At 34.1% G+C, this 16007-nt stretch overlaps 1 protein-coding gene across 3 annotated transcripts in view; it reads left to right on the top strand.

Annotated features, from left to right (window-relative positions):
• Positions 1 to 13823, top strand: part of LOC132700586 (monocarboxylate transporter 3) — a 29707-nt gene extending 15884 nt beyond the window's left edge. Inside the window, exons 3-10 of one of the 3 annotated variants that reach the window (XM_060667998.1) lie at positions 2012 to 2603; positions 9207 to 9470; positions 10120 to 10307; positions 10408 to 10618; positions 10723 to 10901; positions 10967 to 11189; positions 11728 to 12015; positions 13397 to 13823. In XM_060667998.1, coding sequence (XP_060523981.1) covers positions 2012 to 2603; positions 9207 to 9470; positions 10120 to 10307; positions 10408 to 10618; positions 10723 to 10901; positions 10967 to 11189; positions 11728 to 12015; positions 13397 to 13521 — 2070 coding nt within the window. In that variant the 3' untranslated portion in view covers positions 13522 to 13823. The remainder of the gene's footprint in view (positions 1 to 2011; positions 2604 to 9206; positions 9471 to 10119; positions 10308 to 10407; positions 10619 to 10722; positions 10902 to 10966; positions 11190 to 11727; positions 12016 to 13396) is intronic. The other 2 variants (XM_060668000.1, XM_060667999.1) reach the window with 2 other exon arrangements.
• Positions 13824 to 16007: the final 2184 nt, after the last annotated feature.

Below are 16007 nucleotides of genomic sequence, written 5' to 3'. Positions count from 1 at the left end.
AAATAGCAATGAATGCATTCTAAAACTTAAACCCTTTAAAAATATCCCCTTGTGCGTTAAAATCTGTATGTATACGGTATCCTTATCCCTTATCTTTGAAACAGGAAGATTCGGTTTTGACAATAGCGTTTTACTTTTAGAAGGTGCTCTTGCTCGTGTCTGATATAACAAGGTTTTTTGAAATCATTGTATTTCATATGGAAGATAATTGTGCAGGGCCTCACAATTACGATGATACTCGGCGGGCGTGCGCTTTTTGGTTCACATTTTAAAAGACATTATCGAAAATTTTAATGCACACTCTCTCAAGGCTCGAGATAAACTGACGAATCAAAGACGATAGGACCATATAATCCGACCCTTTTACGTTAAGTACAAGGGAAGAATCTAATGGTAATTTGATATTTTTTATTATCTAATTACAAAGGCCAGGGCACCTTCTTAGATCGTGACAAATACTGTTCAATTTGTTATCTTCTTATCGAAAAGCTACCCACTGTTCCTTATGCAATTTTTTGCGTATTAGAAATCAATAGCGGTCCCAGAATCAGTATACGAGGTCATGTCAATAACTTATCGAAGCCTATTCCATTTTTTAAACTGAATGCTTTATCATATGTTTTATTTTGGTTCATATGTTGTTAGTAATTTTAAAAACAATCTTAAAAATTATTCATTTAGTTTTGTTAGTTTCTGTAACTTTCCAAGATCTTGAAGAAAAGCCGATGATTAAATGCACATGAGATAATTAAATACTAGTTAGTAAACGATGAACGATCTTCGACATGAATATCTAATGTAAAAAAATAAAAGTTAACGTCCGATGGATCTCAAAACATAAAAAATTTGCTCAATGTATATATAATTTTGTTAACATCGAGTAATGAGATCAATATCCAGGTGAATTAGTGAACCAAATATGGGTTGATAATAAAGCAGAGCGAAAGAGATAGAATATTGGTTTTTATGTGTGCTAATTGGTAACTTTTAGACGTAATTTAAATGAAATTTCAGAAAATCGGTATTTGCAAAGGAAATTTTTACAACACATATGTATTTAAAGACACACACAGACGACTTTAAAGCATATTTCGAAACCGATCGATAATGTGTTACAAGGTGAATTGGATAATTGCATATTTATTTTTTTACGGGTCTATATATATTTGAAAGTACCTTTTATTATATAGTATGCGACAAAATTTAGTATAAAAAGAATGGTGGAAAACTGAGACATTACATCCGGGATCTGAAATTATATAACGTAAATTTCTGACTTCATCTGTGGTTTTATCTTGTAAAATGTTTAATTTAACACCGAAATGGAATCTTGGCCGCTAAGTACTTACATTACAACAAGTAATGACTTGTTTTTTTTCATTGCTTTCTATTAGTAGTTAATTGAATGTTACTGTCCATGCCGGTCACCAGACTTAACCAGGAAGAAGAATGAAACTCTGAGTCAGCACTCTCTTTTTGTCAGATTATATCCAGCCTTGCTCGTAATATTTACCAGGGTTATATTCCTCACGCCTTTGTATGCGAGTCCCATGAAAGTCCAACAATATCGGTTTTTTCGTATATGCGCCTAATATTATTACATTTTATAATCTTATTCACTGCTCTGGTCTGCTAACAATAAATTCAATAAGAGAGCATTACACGAAGAGTATATATTTTTATTTGTGTTCGTCTATATAGTTTATATTAGTATTTTTAATGTTTTTTTTTATATTCATGCAAACGTTACCCAAAACATCTCTCATTAATGAAGGCTGACTCAGCTGTGATAAAATTATAGTTATTTTGAAATACACCTCTATACATCTCAATATATCGATTTTTGTTTTTATGACAAGAATTGAAAGTAGACCACTACTTAATAATCTAAGTCCATTTTCACAACCATGTCAAAGAACCTGTTCACTTTGTATATCCATAAATGTACGCCTTGACAAGTGAATAATGGGATTTAGCACCTAATTATCTATCGAATATTTTTTTTCCGCAGGGTAAAACAGCCTGGGTGGGATCGTTACTTTCTGGAATGTACCTGAGCGCTGGTCCGTTGGTCAGCGCATTGACCAACAAATTCGGATGCCGAGCAGTCTGCATTTCCGGCGGCCTGTTGTCTACGGTAGCCTTCGTGTTGTCAATTTTTAGTCCATCAGTAAATTGGTTAATGTTAACGTACGGATTCGTCGGTGGTATAGGATTCGGTTTAATTTATCTACCTGCTGTAGTGTGTGTAGGTTACTATTTCGAAACTAAAAGATCACTAGCCACGGGAATAGCGGTGTGCGGATCGGGAGTCGGGACGTTCGCGTTCGCACCGCTCGCGGATATTTTACTTCAAGCGTACGGATGGCGCGGGGCGAATTTAATTTTGGCCGGGTTTATTTTGAATTGTGTTTTGTTCGGGGCGCTGATGAGACCGCTGACGTATCCCAAAGAGTCGACGGAAAAACCGTTACTTATAAGAATGGCCGAAGAACGAAGGATCCAGATGGAAAGGGGCAGCATAGGGGGCTCGTATTTCATGGTTCAACTTCCTGACGGCACTATGGAGAGGAGGATGAAGCAACCTCTTAACATTGATCCAGGTTGGTTCAGATATTTGTTTGATTCATTCGTTCGTAATTATAAATGCGTTAAAAAAATGTTTCTAGCAAATTTATTCCATGCCGTTTATTTATTTATTTTATTTCGAAATTCCGAAGAAAAATATTTAAAAAACACTAACTAAAAGCGACCTATTAACGGCGGCACTGTATACATATAGTGTCCTAAGCAAGTCGCAAGTCTCCCGCCTCCCAACTCACACGGATTTCGTTCCCTTTTTTTCAGTCTTCTCAACGTACTTCAAAAGCCAATAAATAACTCGGTGTTATGGCATCCATATGGACCAGACCTCTTTGTCGATAACACAATGTATTTATTGCATTTGAACGAATTAAAACACTATGGTTATACTAAAAAAAGCATTTCACATATGTCTTAAAAACGTATTGAAATTTCACTTGCGAAGAAGAGAATAGTGAGGATTTTCCAAGCCTTAGCAGAACTCATTGGCTTTTTAAGAGGAAAAATAACTTATCTACTGAATAAATTATTCCAATAGAAACTGAAATATAGGAATTACTCAAAAATTAGAAATTTCTGTTTGTCCTTTTGTCTAAGCGGCTCAATTTTTTAAGCAAGACTGCTATTGTTTCTCTAGAGGTAGACAAGAACAAACTTCCATTATCTAAAAACATTTTCAACACGAAGTTTCGGCTAGAAACTAGCACTAGCAATTATCAAGTGAAAACTGAGGGCTACTATCGAAGTTACTGGCATTTATACAGTGACAGGTAGCGAGAAAGCCACGTTATCGGTTGGGGACCCTTGATGGCAGTGGCAGGTTAAGGTGCCTGATGCGTGACAGTAGAGGTTGCCACAGCGCAGGGATTTCTGCACTTGGATGACTAAAGATTTTGTTATTGTACTGGAAGAAGAGAGAGTTCATATAAGCTGCTTTCATCCAACGCAACAACAACATCTTTAGCCACCCAAGCTCAGAAATCCCAGCCTTGTGGTAACCTCTACTGTCACACATCAGGGACCTTGACTTTCATCAACCTCGCCGTATAAATGCGGATAGCTTCGATCGTACCGCTCAATTTTCACTTGATAACGGCTATTGATACTTTCTGGTCGAAACGTAGTGTTAAAAACATTTTTAGAGAACAGAAGTTCGAAACAAAAGTATTGACGAGTACTGGTATTGTTTTAACCTCCGTATTTTTCAGACAGATTTTGTTGATTTATCTATTGAATAAAATGGTGCATAATAGTTTCGCTAGACAAAACATTTATAACATTTTCATATCAGATGTAGGAATTGTTTAGAGTTGACAATATCCTCGTGTTAGAGTAAGCACACGGGTTCGTCTGTGTTTAGTAAATCTGGTTATATTATATGTTAACTAAATTTTGTATGACCAGTATATTTTGGCACTAATTATACCGTTCATTTCGACTCCAATAAATCCTACTCATTAAATTGTATGCAACCTCTTCAAACCTCAATAGATAAGTCGGCATGAAAATATTTATAATCTATATATTGTTGATAGCAGTCGTCAACAAAACGCGTCGGAGTATGAAACAGTTTTTTGCAATTTATTACAATTAAATTTTATAAGACAAAGATTTCCATAATACAGCACAAGATTCAAATTGAGTGTAACCTTTAATATGTAGCAATATGAGTTGACAAAGCTGGGAGTTGGATACTTATTTCCTTTTTACTCGATAATTAAACAGATGTATTAGTAAATATTATATTTTTCTTTCGGTGCCATATAGCATGTCCATTTTTGTTGTAAGTTTATCATAGAGGTAATTTTTCTGTATTAATTTAAATACATACTTTGATACTGATTTATCTCAAATAGTTGCTGAAAGCAACATAAAATCACGCGTTGGTTTGTTGTTTTCTTTAGAAAAGTGAATCTTCGTCGTCTTTTAGTCTTTGTTCTACTGATACCATCTCTGAATATAGGCCTCTCCCAATTGTCCCCAGTTTTCTCTATCGAGACTTCTTCCTGTGTTCTGCATATTTCTTTATTTCATCCTCCCGTCGCCTTTGGGGTCCTCCTCCGCGTGATATTTTTTCTAAATACGGACGCCAATTTCTCTATTCCATGTATCATCCTTAAGGTATTCGAGGCCTGTCTGTCTCCATTTAAGTCTTGTTGCTTGCTCAATGGCTTCCACGTTTGGGCACAATATGTCAAGACTTTTAATACTTTTACAAAATTTCTGGATTCTTCTGTTGGCTTCTTCAGAGTTTGACTGAAACTGGCTCGTATTTTACGCTGTACCTGCTTATATATTGTTTGAGGGGGCGGAGCTAAATGAGGGGCATAAACACCGTCTCAGATGACTGATTCCCATATTGGTGACAGGTAGACACCTGAGTCGCGGTTAAGATTGTTAGGTTGTTTATAGATTTCTATAGACTCTCGGATTTTTCGTTGATACAAGAATTGATTACATGCAAGAATTTTAGTTTTGTCGAATAAAATATTATGTCCGGTTTCATGAGTGTCTTCGGCAAGAGCTGATGAGTTTATTTGTCTTAGTCTTTCCTGTTCTTTGAGTCTAGTTGATATTTTTCGTCCGGTCTCTCCAATGTATTCTTTGCCGCATATGCATGGAATGCTGTAAACTCCTGGCCAAAGATGTTGAGCCATTTTTGGACAAGTGGTAAATCTGGTTTTGACGTTATACTTCTTTAGAACTTTTGATATGTGGTCATTGATATTTTGAATGTAAGAAAGGACCACAGTGGCAAATGTAGGATTGCCTTCGGTCTCATTGCTATTGGAAGGTGGTGGTGAAGTTAATTTTTAATGTGGAAATTATTAGAGAGAAGAGCAGAGGTAAGGTGTTTTAATTCTGTGTTCAGTGACTCGCTGAGATAGTTTTACGGCTCTGTAAACAAGAGAGTTGATAACCTATAATTTTTGGGCCGGATGGTGATGTGACCATGCATTAAATCATCTGTCTGTGTGCGTAGATTTTATGTAAACACAATGACTCAATGTTAGATCTGATTTTCTATTGATAAGAATATCTAAGAATGGAAGGTTATTATTAGTTTCCAACTCAATGGTAAAACGTATGTTAGGGAGTATAGAGTTTAAATGTCTAAGACAATCTACTAGGGTTGTAAATTCCCTTCTGAAAGTGGCACTGTACAATGCACAAGCCTTTGGACGCCCTACGCAAAAATCAATTCTTTAAAAAGTAACTCTAGCCTCGGCCATTAACTACCACTAAAACAACCAAAAATGTTGCTCTCCGTGTCAAACCAGACATTAATATAACTGAATTAACTCGTCAGAAAAGCAATTGTAATTAAGATTGAAATCAATTTGCTATTTATACCCCATATAAGGATATAATATGACTATGATACTTATTGTGGTGTTAGATAATTATGAATAATTATAGCCAAAATCTAAGGATATTAGATTAGCACGGGCTTAAGGCAAAAATGCTATAAACGGGTAAACGGGTTTACGCGCCATTACCGATTAGCGTCACTTTATGTGATGCTAATTAGAGTTATTGTGAAAAAAAAATCTAATGAAAACAACAATTCTTGGATACCCTCGTCCGTGTTCAGCGGACTCAGTAAACATTGACTGATCGAAGTTACCAACCAGTTTAATTCATTTTCAATATGCAATCGGCCTTAGTTGTTGCTCGAAAAGCGAGAAATATATGATAAATTAATTAAATATTTATAAATGCGAAAGCAAACACCACAAGTTTGACCATAAAAACCCTGTTAATTAGTAAACTTCAAGTTATTATGGTTAGCAGTAACCGACAAGCATTGTAACTTCGCCGTAAAAGTTTTCAGGAATAGGAGACATCGAGAAAGCCAGCTGATAATTGCGCCATTTCCATTACGCAAATACGCTTTGAGTGGAATGTGACGCTTATCTTTGAATATTGAATTTTAGTGGCGCCGATGCCTCTATTCACTGCCTGCCCCGAATTTCTTGTTTACGTTTCCTAATATAACTTGGTAATAGAGAGACTCGCAATAATTCACGTGCGAACAGTTTCTATTGATTGTCGTGGAAAATTTTTATTTTTTACGGAATTTGTCTTTTATATATTTTAGTTTTTTTTTTTGCTTAGCGAGTATTGAAATATTGGATTTTACTGAATCAAAAACTACAGCCAGATGTACTTTTTATCATCTTGCAATTTATCAACGACAAGGTTTCACTTTTTTTTTTCTTTTTTTAATTCGTGTAATCAACTTAACTGTTGAAGATAAATTTGACACACATACAATATTTCTTTATGAAAAAAGAGGATAATAGTGAATTGGACTCGTCTTGGAAGTTTACCGTTTGTTCGGTACAATATTTTTTTCCTTACCGTTAATGTATGTTGGTAAAATTTAAAAAAATTGATTCGCCTTAATACTAAGTCGCAGAATATCACTTTGCACCATCATTTGCATTTATTTTAACTTAAAATAGTGAGGCAAGTAGCTTTTTTCCACACACTTCTAAATTTAGAAAAGTGCTTTCTGTAGATGAAACTTGGATTTTTTCAACTGATTTCTTTGAATCGTTTCCTATATGCTATTTTTCAAAAAAGTGTTTCAATTTTAGTGGCGTAGGCGTAGGTACACTAGGTGCAACAAAATTATTTTTGTAAAGCTATTAAAAATCCGATATTAATAAATAGATTTTGTTGTCATTTTTGTCCGCTTATAAATATATTTGATTAATTTAACGCATCAGTATTTCCTGTTAAGCCGTAGTATTCACAGTATTATAAGATAAGTAATAAAATGGCGACATTCGCTCCAACCAATAATTTCTCACTACCCGTGAGGGAAAAAATTATTATTTTGAATTTCCATCATTTCATTAAATATGATTAACCCTATATCTACTGAAGATATAATTTATCATCATTTATGAAGCAACTATGAAAAAAATTAGAAAAATTTAAAGCTCAAAATATGTCCAGATCCCATTAAATCTTCAGGCAAAAGAGAGTTAAGGTATGGAGAGCGTTGTGGAAAAAAAGTACAGTAATTTCAAAGCAAAGTGCTGAAAGCAGAAATTATACAAGTTTGTGAGAGAAATAAACCACATTTAAATCTTTTCATAAACCACTTACTTACCATTGTATTGGCACATTCTGTTCCCTACAGTTTTGACCCAAAACACAACAAGCTGATCAAAGGGTGGGCATTTTTGTCAGAAAAACACAAAAAGGTACTAAGATAATCGACAAACACTAGAAATGAAAACAACAATGGCACAGAGTGCTAGTATTCTGTGACAATAGCTTGACTTAACTTGGCGTTGCATATAATGTTCGGATATCGGAGGTTGATATTGCGTTTTTTTCAAGCAAATCAATTTTCAGGGAAAAATTAGGACAATGCTGCAACTTTGTCAATTAGTCTGTAAAGCATATCCGAAAGGTTACGTAAATATCATAACTATCTGCGGCCCATCAATTTTTACCATAGTAGGAGCACTATATGCTTATATGCGATTAACCAAATAACTGGAGTTGGAAAATCCGCCATTTCTTAATTATTTCGCAAGAGAAGAACACCGGTTCAAGCCGAACCTCTCGAGAAAAGTTCAAGCACACCAACAGTTTAACAGTTCTTGATGAAGACATTAAAAGTATAATTTGAAGAAAAGTTCACCCTTTTTATTTAAAAAATGAATGTCAGTATTGGGTTGACTGTAAGCATATTAGCTATTAGATAATATACACTAGCCCTACTTCGGTAAAAATTGATGCGCCTCAGGTGGCATTGATATTTTCCTTCAAATGATGAAAGATGATGATACGCGCATGTTTCTACATTTCACCCACTAACCTGCACTTTGCGCCAATTTCTTTCCGTACTGCGATTTTCACGCACTTAACTCGTTTTCTCAGAACATTTAACGATATCTAAGCATATTTTGAGAAAATACTGCCTTTAAAATGCCTCATCCAAACTTATGGATAAACTGTCAGCTTTCACATTGATTGTTGAATACCGCAATGACAAGTTGAATGAACCTGCTCAATTTTTTTTTACCTAATTGCTTCATTAGTTCCTGTATTATTTGCATAAGCAGGCCCTCTACATTTTTAGTAGCCATATAACTTTAAGCTACCGTTTAAACAAGTTATTGAAGAAGTGACGCAAGAGAAATGGCGAAAAGCAGTCCAGAATATCATTAAAGGAGGAGAAAATGTGGAATTTTGATAACAAGATCAAGGAGATGAAGGGTATTCTGATTTTTATAATTTAATTTCTGGTTAATTCTTGGATAAAATAACAAAGGTACCTAATGTTATGTATATTTTTATGAGTATCGTATCGGGATGAATGGATAACAATAGGCAAAGCCCATAAATTGACCCAAACCCAGATGGTACTTTGTGCACTTTTCTCCAGTGCACAAAGTACGAAAGAATTTTGCCTCTTTGCCTAATACCTAATGAGGTTTTATTGCTTTCTAAAGTATGCATTTCGATTATATTGGATTTTTGCTTCTTTTCTTGCTGTTTAATGTTTAGGCAGAAAAAAACAGCAGAATATGTATTTTGCACAATTTTTTCCAATAAAAGTTAATCCATTTATTAATTTTAACAGTATTTAAAAATAGGTGTGCACTCCAGCCTGAATTTGGACCAGCTTGCCCCTGGTACGCCCATTACTCCAATCCCGACCGTTCCGACACTGCCAACTATAGCGGAAGTAAAGGTCACTGAACACAGCGGAAGTTCCGGCAGCCCCAGTCCGGGCGACAGCACCGCCGAAATCAAACACCCCCGCGTTGCGGAGCTCAAAAACAAGGTGGTAGCCGAAAATAAAGACCCGAAAATGCCACGCAATGCTAGTCAACCTGCTTTTTCGTCACATGTTCAGGGTAACTTTTTTTTTTATTTTCGTAAATTACATAGTGTTGTATTTTGTGGTTTTGATGTTTTTTGATGTTTACTTGTTAGAACAGGATGACAGCGTTCCTATTTGAATCCCATATAATATTACTTTTTTTTTTGTTCATTTTCTTAGTATATATAGTATACGTATACCCGAGGACTCGACCAAAAAAAAGCATTGGAAATTAGTTTTTAAAATGGCCGTGTAACTGCCAACTTGAAACAAAAAAATCTAATTAATAATGCTGAGCAATTTTCATAAGTATTTTTTTCGTGTGACATAGCAAGGACCTATGTATTATTACTGCATTAATAAATGCCGTATTTTAGCTATAAAAAAACTAGATACTAGACAAAAATTATGATTATTGCTATTCTTGTGTCAAAACGTCGGAAATTATTCTAGTTATACATTATTTTATTATATTTTATTTATAAATCTATTATTATATGCGCAGAAAATAAAGTAGTTTTATTAAGATTAATAATAATGTTAAAAATCGCGCTTAGTGAACGAGTTTTTTCGGTTGAGTTACCCTTTTGATAAATCCTTCATGGTCTTTTTTCGGTTGCACGATTGCTTGATTTTCTATTTTATAAGTTCTTTTTCAAAATCATCGTTTGTATCTTTTAAAGGGCTACCCAAAAACGGTTCAGTGCCGACATTCGATAGGGTGAGGAAGACATCGCTGAGCGAACGATTTAAGCCAACTTTGAATCCCATAAAATCGTTGTCGCGCGGCAGCATTGGATCCAATAGCGATATGAAAAAACTGAGAAATACATCAAACGCATCGTTTCTAAGCAGAAACAATAATAGCGAGGTAAACTAAACTTGCCATTTTATAACACAATCATTTCATCATCAATTTTTAAGAAAGACTAAGAGAAGATTTAATACTTTGCTGAACCATATGTTTTTAGGTCGATGTGGAGAGTTTAGCATATACTTCAAAACTATCTTTGGCGAGAGAAAAAAGTAACATGGTCCGTCCCCTCTCAAGGAAAGATATATTTTACTCAGGTTCAGTTACCAATCTTCAAGAATATCATCAGTCTCAAAGATCGTTGACCAATTATCGACAAAGTATAATGAGCATACCAAAAATTAAACAATTAGAAGATGAGGGATCGCGTAAGTATCCCAATATAATGATAAGTATTAAAACTGTGTAGGGCAGTCTCATGGTCCAGAAAGTGCAAAATGAACCAAAACTCTAATATTAATTGCATTTGTAGCTGGAGATATTTGCCCATGCCTGGTCTTGCCCGACAGCTTTAAATCTGCACTGTCCCAGATGATGGATATGAGCCTATTAAAAGACCCAGTTTTCATGGCCATTGCTATCTCAAATCTTTTTGGAATGGCCGGCTTATATGTTCCTTTTGTTTATTTGGTTGACTGTGCAATCGAAGATGTAAGTAAAATTCGTTTCATCTGTTAACTCTGTGGCAGGCATTGAAGATGATATTTCGTTTTCAGAAAATAGAGGCAACAAAAGCTTCATTTTTACTCTCAATAATTGGTATTACCAACACCATAGGACGTGTAGCTTGTGGATACTTTGCCGATTTTCCTCAAGTCAACGCTTTGTTGGTCAACAACATTTGCCTGGTAATTTCCACGGTCGCAGTCGCTGCCACTCCGTTGTGCCATACCTACCCTATGTATATTTTGATGGCTATTGCATTTGGAATTGCCGTTTGTAAGTTTTTGTTCTGAATTATGAATAACCAGTGGTGGGACTGCTTAATTGACGGGCAATTGACTACTTTTTAATTGACTATTCAAAAAATGTTTTAAATAACATCTTGCAATTTTAGGGTGTTATCTATCATTATTTAATAATAATATTAATTTTGTATTAAATTATTTTGCATTTGTGATGTCCAATTTACCTATAACCCTCTTCAAGGAATATCCTAAATTTTCATGGTATTTCCACAACCTTATCAAAAATAAACCGATTTTCTTTTTTATTTTTCTTTCTTTCTCGTGAAATTGTATTTCAAAAACTGTTTACATTCCTGTAATATCTAAAAGTCCCACAACCAGTTCGGGTTCACTTCTATCCACCACACAGCGGAAGACTACTTTATCTTGGTCTTTAACCATTAACCGCCTCCTTTAAAAGCGTTTCCAATATTTGCCTGTAACAGATGTGCACTTAGTCATAATCTGATTATTATAAAAATAGCTTTTATCACCCAAATTAAATTGTTCTTATATTGTTTATCTTTCAGCTGGTTATATTTCATTAACGTCGATTATACTTGTTGATCTGCTTGGACTCGACAAGCTTACCAACGCGTTTGGACTTCTAATTCTGTTTCGCGGGGCGGCAGCCATTGTTGGTTCCCCTCTTGCTGGTGCCTTGTACGACGCCACGAATTCTTACGCTGTTCCGTTTTACGTCGCCGGTGGCTTGTTTGCCATATCTGCCATTACTAGTTTCATGGCGCCTTACTTGAAGAGATTTTCGAACTCTGATGAAGAACCCCAAGGAGAAGGTGATGCCTTAACACCAATAGGTAAGGTTCCATTTTCAAATAATATTTTCATTTTCACCAGAGTTAAAGAGAAAGATTATTTCTAAAATGATTGAGCACAGGATATATAGGGAGAATGATCTCAATTGCCATTACAACGAGTTTGTTGCCTTATGTGGGAAATGTAAAGAGATGACTAATGTTGTTATTAACGATGCCAAACAACAGGTAGGAGAGAATGTGGGGTAATTCTGGAAGTCAGGTATAAAGCACACCGCGGGGGTTAACTGAAAGTTAACTTCAGCAAGGTCTTTAATTTGTATTACTGCACAAACTTCAAAAATTTGGTATTAGAAGTGTTTATCTATCATGGGTATCAAGCTATCTTCGAGACCGTACTCAGCAGGTCAGGGTCATCTGTTATCTCTCCCCAACATAGATGTAATATCCGGCTTGCCTCAGGGGTCCCATCTGGGTCAAAAATTGTTTCTTTTTCTGATGAATGATATAGGCCATCATTTGGAGCCCAATTATTCACTTTTTGCAGATGATTTAAAAATTTACTGCTGTATATGGTCAGTTGATTGTGAAGTTCTACAAAGGGATATTAACTCGCTAGTGGAGTGGTGTAGGATGAACAATTTAAAATTAAATATTGTAAAATGTGCCTGTATGATTTTCCCTCAACGTAAAAACCCTGCTGAGTGCTCATATAGAATGGATGAGTGTGTGTTGAAGAGAATGCAAGTATGCAATAAAGGATTTAGGTATCATTATGGACGAATCATTACGTTTTGAACGGCACTTTAAGGATATCATTAGCCGGACTAACCGTATGTTGGGACTGCTGTGGAGAATTTCTGGAGATATTTAAGAATTTGAGATGTATTGTCATGCTTTAAAGTTCATATGTCTGTTCTGTCTTAGAGTATGGGTCAACGATCTGGTCTACGAAATACACAAACACTGATTTGAGGCTTTGCAGAATATATTTTAGGTATAGGGTGGGCCAGAGCAGTTACAAGTTGGGGTTTCATGGACTGGTTAGTCTCGAGGACAATTGATTCTCCTTGTATTGTCAAGTTCTAATTTACATATCCCTTCTAGAGAATTGAGAGGATGTCAACTTTTGTCTCCTGTACAGAATATGCCTTTAAGTAGGCTGGTCCTTAAAATAGCTTCAAAATTCAATTGAAACAAATTTTGTTAAATTGATTTGTAGTACCTACTGCCATCTGAATGATATGTAGGTTTTTACTGTTCATAGTTTGTGAAATTGGTTATTTTTGGTATTATATCCTAGTTTAGTTTGGTTTAGTTAAGGTTATTAATATGTAAAATGCATTTGTAAAATGGTAGAACCATTGAAAAGTGATTCTGAATTCTGGATCATCAATTTGTTAAAGTAACTTTTTGTCCACAGATGAGGATGATGAAGAGGATGAACCAATAACTATGAGCCAGGGAGGGAGAAATCTTCCAAAAATCGTTGAGACTGCATCAAGTCCAAATGACAAAGAAATTAAACAAATTGAATCTGTGCTTTAAATTTCTATTATTTAGTGAAAAGTACTTACAAATTTTTTTGTTGGTGCTCAAAAATTTCGTATTACATGGAAGAAACTGGATGTGTATTGTATGTAAGCTTTTGTATATAAACTCTTGGAAAAGTTAATCTTATTAGGCCAAATTTTTCATTTATTCTCTTAATTCTTTTTTAATGTAAATATTTACCAGTAAAATTGTTATAGATACTTAATTTTAAGAATAAGAAATGTTATAAAAAGTAACTAAAGCATACATGTCTTTTATTGTTTACTAACCTGTACAATATGGCCAGTCAGTAATATATAGGAATAAATAAATCAGTATTAACAAGTATTTCAATTCAAAATTGAGCCTGTGAAATAATTATGTGATAACACGAAAAAACCAACCAAGTAACAATATATATATATTTTCATTTCAAGTAACCATAAAAATTAAAATAAATGTTTAGGGAGAAGCAGTGTAGTAAATCACTTTCACCACAAGTCATAACGCCTAAATTCTATTGAAAAAAATATACAATCTACACTTGATATTAAATCATTAAACAATCTTCAAGCTCATTTTCTTTAAAGTTAACTTTTATAAAAACTACCCACCTTGGAATGAAAATAATAAAATTAAAAAAAAAACAGATTTCTTTTGAACATATGTTCTAGGTACAATTTCTACACAAAAATAAATTTTTATACTTATTCAAAAAGATCAATTTGAGAAATTGATCATGGAATAACTTTGGTTTGAAAAGTCTTGTAACGCTCTTTTGAGATTACTCTCCAATGTGCTAATATCCTCAAATTCTTTTTTTTTCTTCTGAAACTCTTCATTCAATGTGCACAGCCTGAATTGAAGCTCTTTTGTGGAGGGGTAACTTCTAACTTGAGACACAAGATTATTTATTTGTTGAGTTTTCTTGCATCGATTCTGTGCATTTTTTAACAATACCTGGCTGCTTTGTATGCTATATTTTAAAGCTGTTACCTGCTCCTCAAGTTGAAGTCTTATATTTTTATAAAGTTCAGCGTCCTTTAAAATCCTATGTTTAGCAAGCTCTGATGTTTTTCTTAGAATATACAAATGATGTAATAGTTGCTGAATATTATTTTCTGTTATTAAACTCTCTTTACTTTTTGTATTATCTAACACCCAACTGACAATCAGTTTTTGTAACAGGTTTATATATGTATCTTCCATGTCAAATAACAGTCTTCTTTGAATAACCATTGCTTCCGAGTCTGAAAATTTACAAAGTATTAAATGCAATAAAAATAAAAATTTTACTTTTTACCCTCTTCTTGATTATTACTCATAATAAGACACTAATGTTGTACTTATATTTACTTAAAACTGGAAAATCACAAATCCATATATATATATATATATATATATATATATATATATATATATATATATATATATATATATTCTATTTCTTCCAATGGCAAGCATAGATAAATGTAAGAAACACGCATTATAGGAAAGAAACCATCAAGTTACTTACTCTTACTTTTTATAGCATATTTGAGAAAATTTAATTATTATTTAATTAGGATACAAAAACATGGCAGATTGTACATAAGCAATTCCGAATACTTTCATCCCAATATTTGAAAATTTTATAGGTAACATTGTGAACAAAAAAGTATTTGAACATTACAGTTTATTCATTTTTTCAGATTGATTTAATTAATTTTAGTTTAAAATATATTCTTAATATTAGTGATTAAACTGTTCATGATTTTCTTCTTCTTTTTTGCTTCTATTTTCTCTATGATTTTAATAAACTGTCCAATAGAAAAAGAGGGAGACGAACAGTTCTAGAACTGTGACTGAAGTAAAAATAGAAGTAAGACAAAAGAAGAACAGAATGGTTTAACTCGCTGCCAAATAAAAAATAAAATAAGGAAGTTTGAGGTAGGGTGACACAAACCATAATTGCTTCAGAACAGGTTTCGTAACAGTAATAACTTTTCTCTTACATGTTATTGCTGTTATATCCATATTTCGATGCTTATGGGTACCTAATAATAATAATTAATTAACTGTGCGAAGTATTCAAACTCTTGACTGGAACCTTCGGCACTGCACTAACACACAATAACGCGTTTTACCACAAACCGAAACTCAATTTTACGTACTCGACGCGTCTTTCGCCAACCAAGTTGGCATCTTCAGGAGAAGATTAAAACTGAGTTTTAGTCTTAGTTTTAATCTTCTCCTGAAGATGCCAAATTGGTTGGCGAAACTCGCGTCGAATACGTAAAATTGAGTTTCGGTTTGTAGTAAAACACGTTATTGTGTATTAGTGCGAAGTATTGACCATGGTGGATTAGGTTTTGGTCTTTGACGGAATCGGGGATAGTAGATATCGGTGTTAATTAAGTGATTTTTGTAAACATTTTAAAGATTCGTGCGGCCTAGCTGTTTTTATCGTTCACGCAGATTGGAGGTCTAATGGACCGTAATGATCCTTGTGCGAAGCATGG

Source organism: Cylas formicarius, unplaced genomic scaffold, assembly GCF_029955315.1.
Source record: "Cylas formicarius isolate icCylForm1 unplaced genomic scaffold, icCylForm1.1 PGA_scaffold_4__25_contigs__length_36172078, whole genome shotgun sequence".
NCBI classification, from domain to species: domain Eukaryota; kingdom Metazoa; phylum Arthropoda; class Insecta; order Coleoptera; family Brentidae; genus Cylas; species Cylas formicarius.
This window is presented reverse-complemented; position numbering and strand designations above follow the sequence as displayed.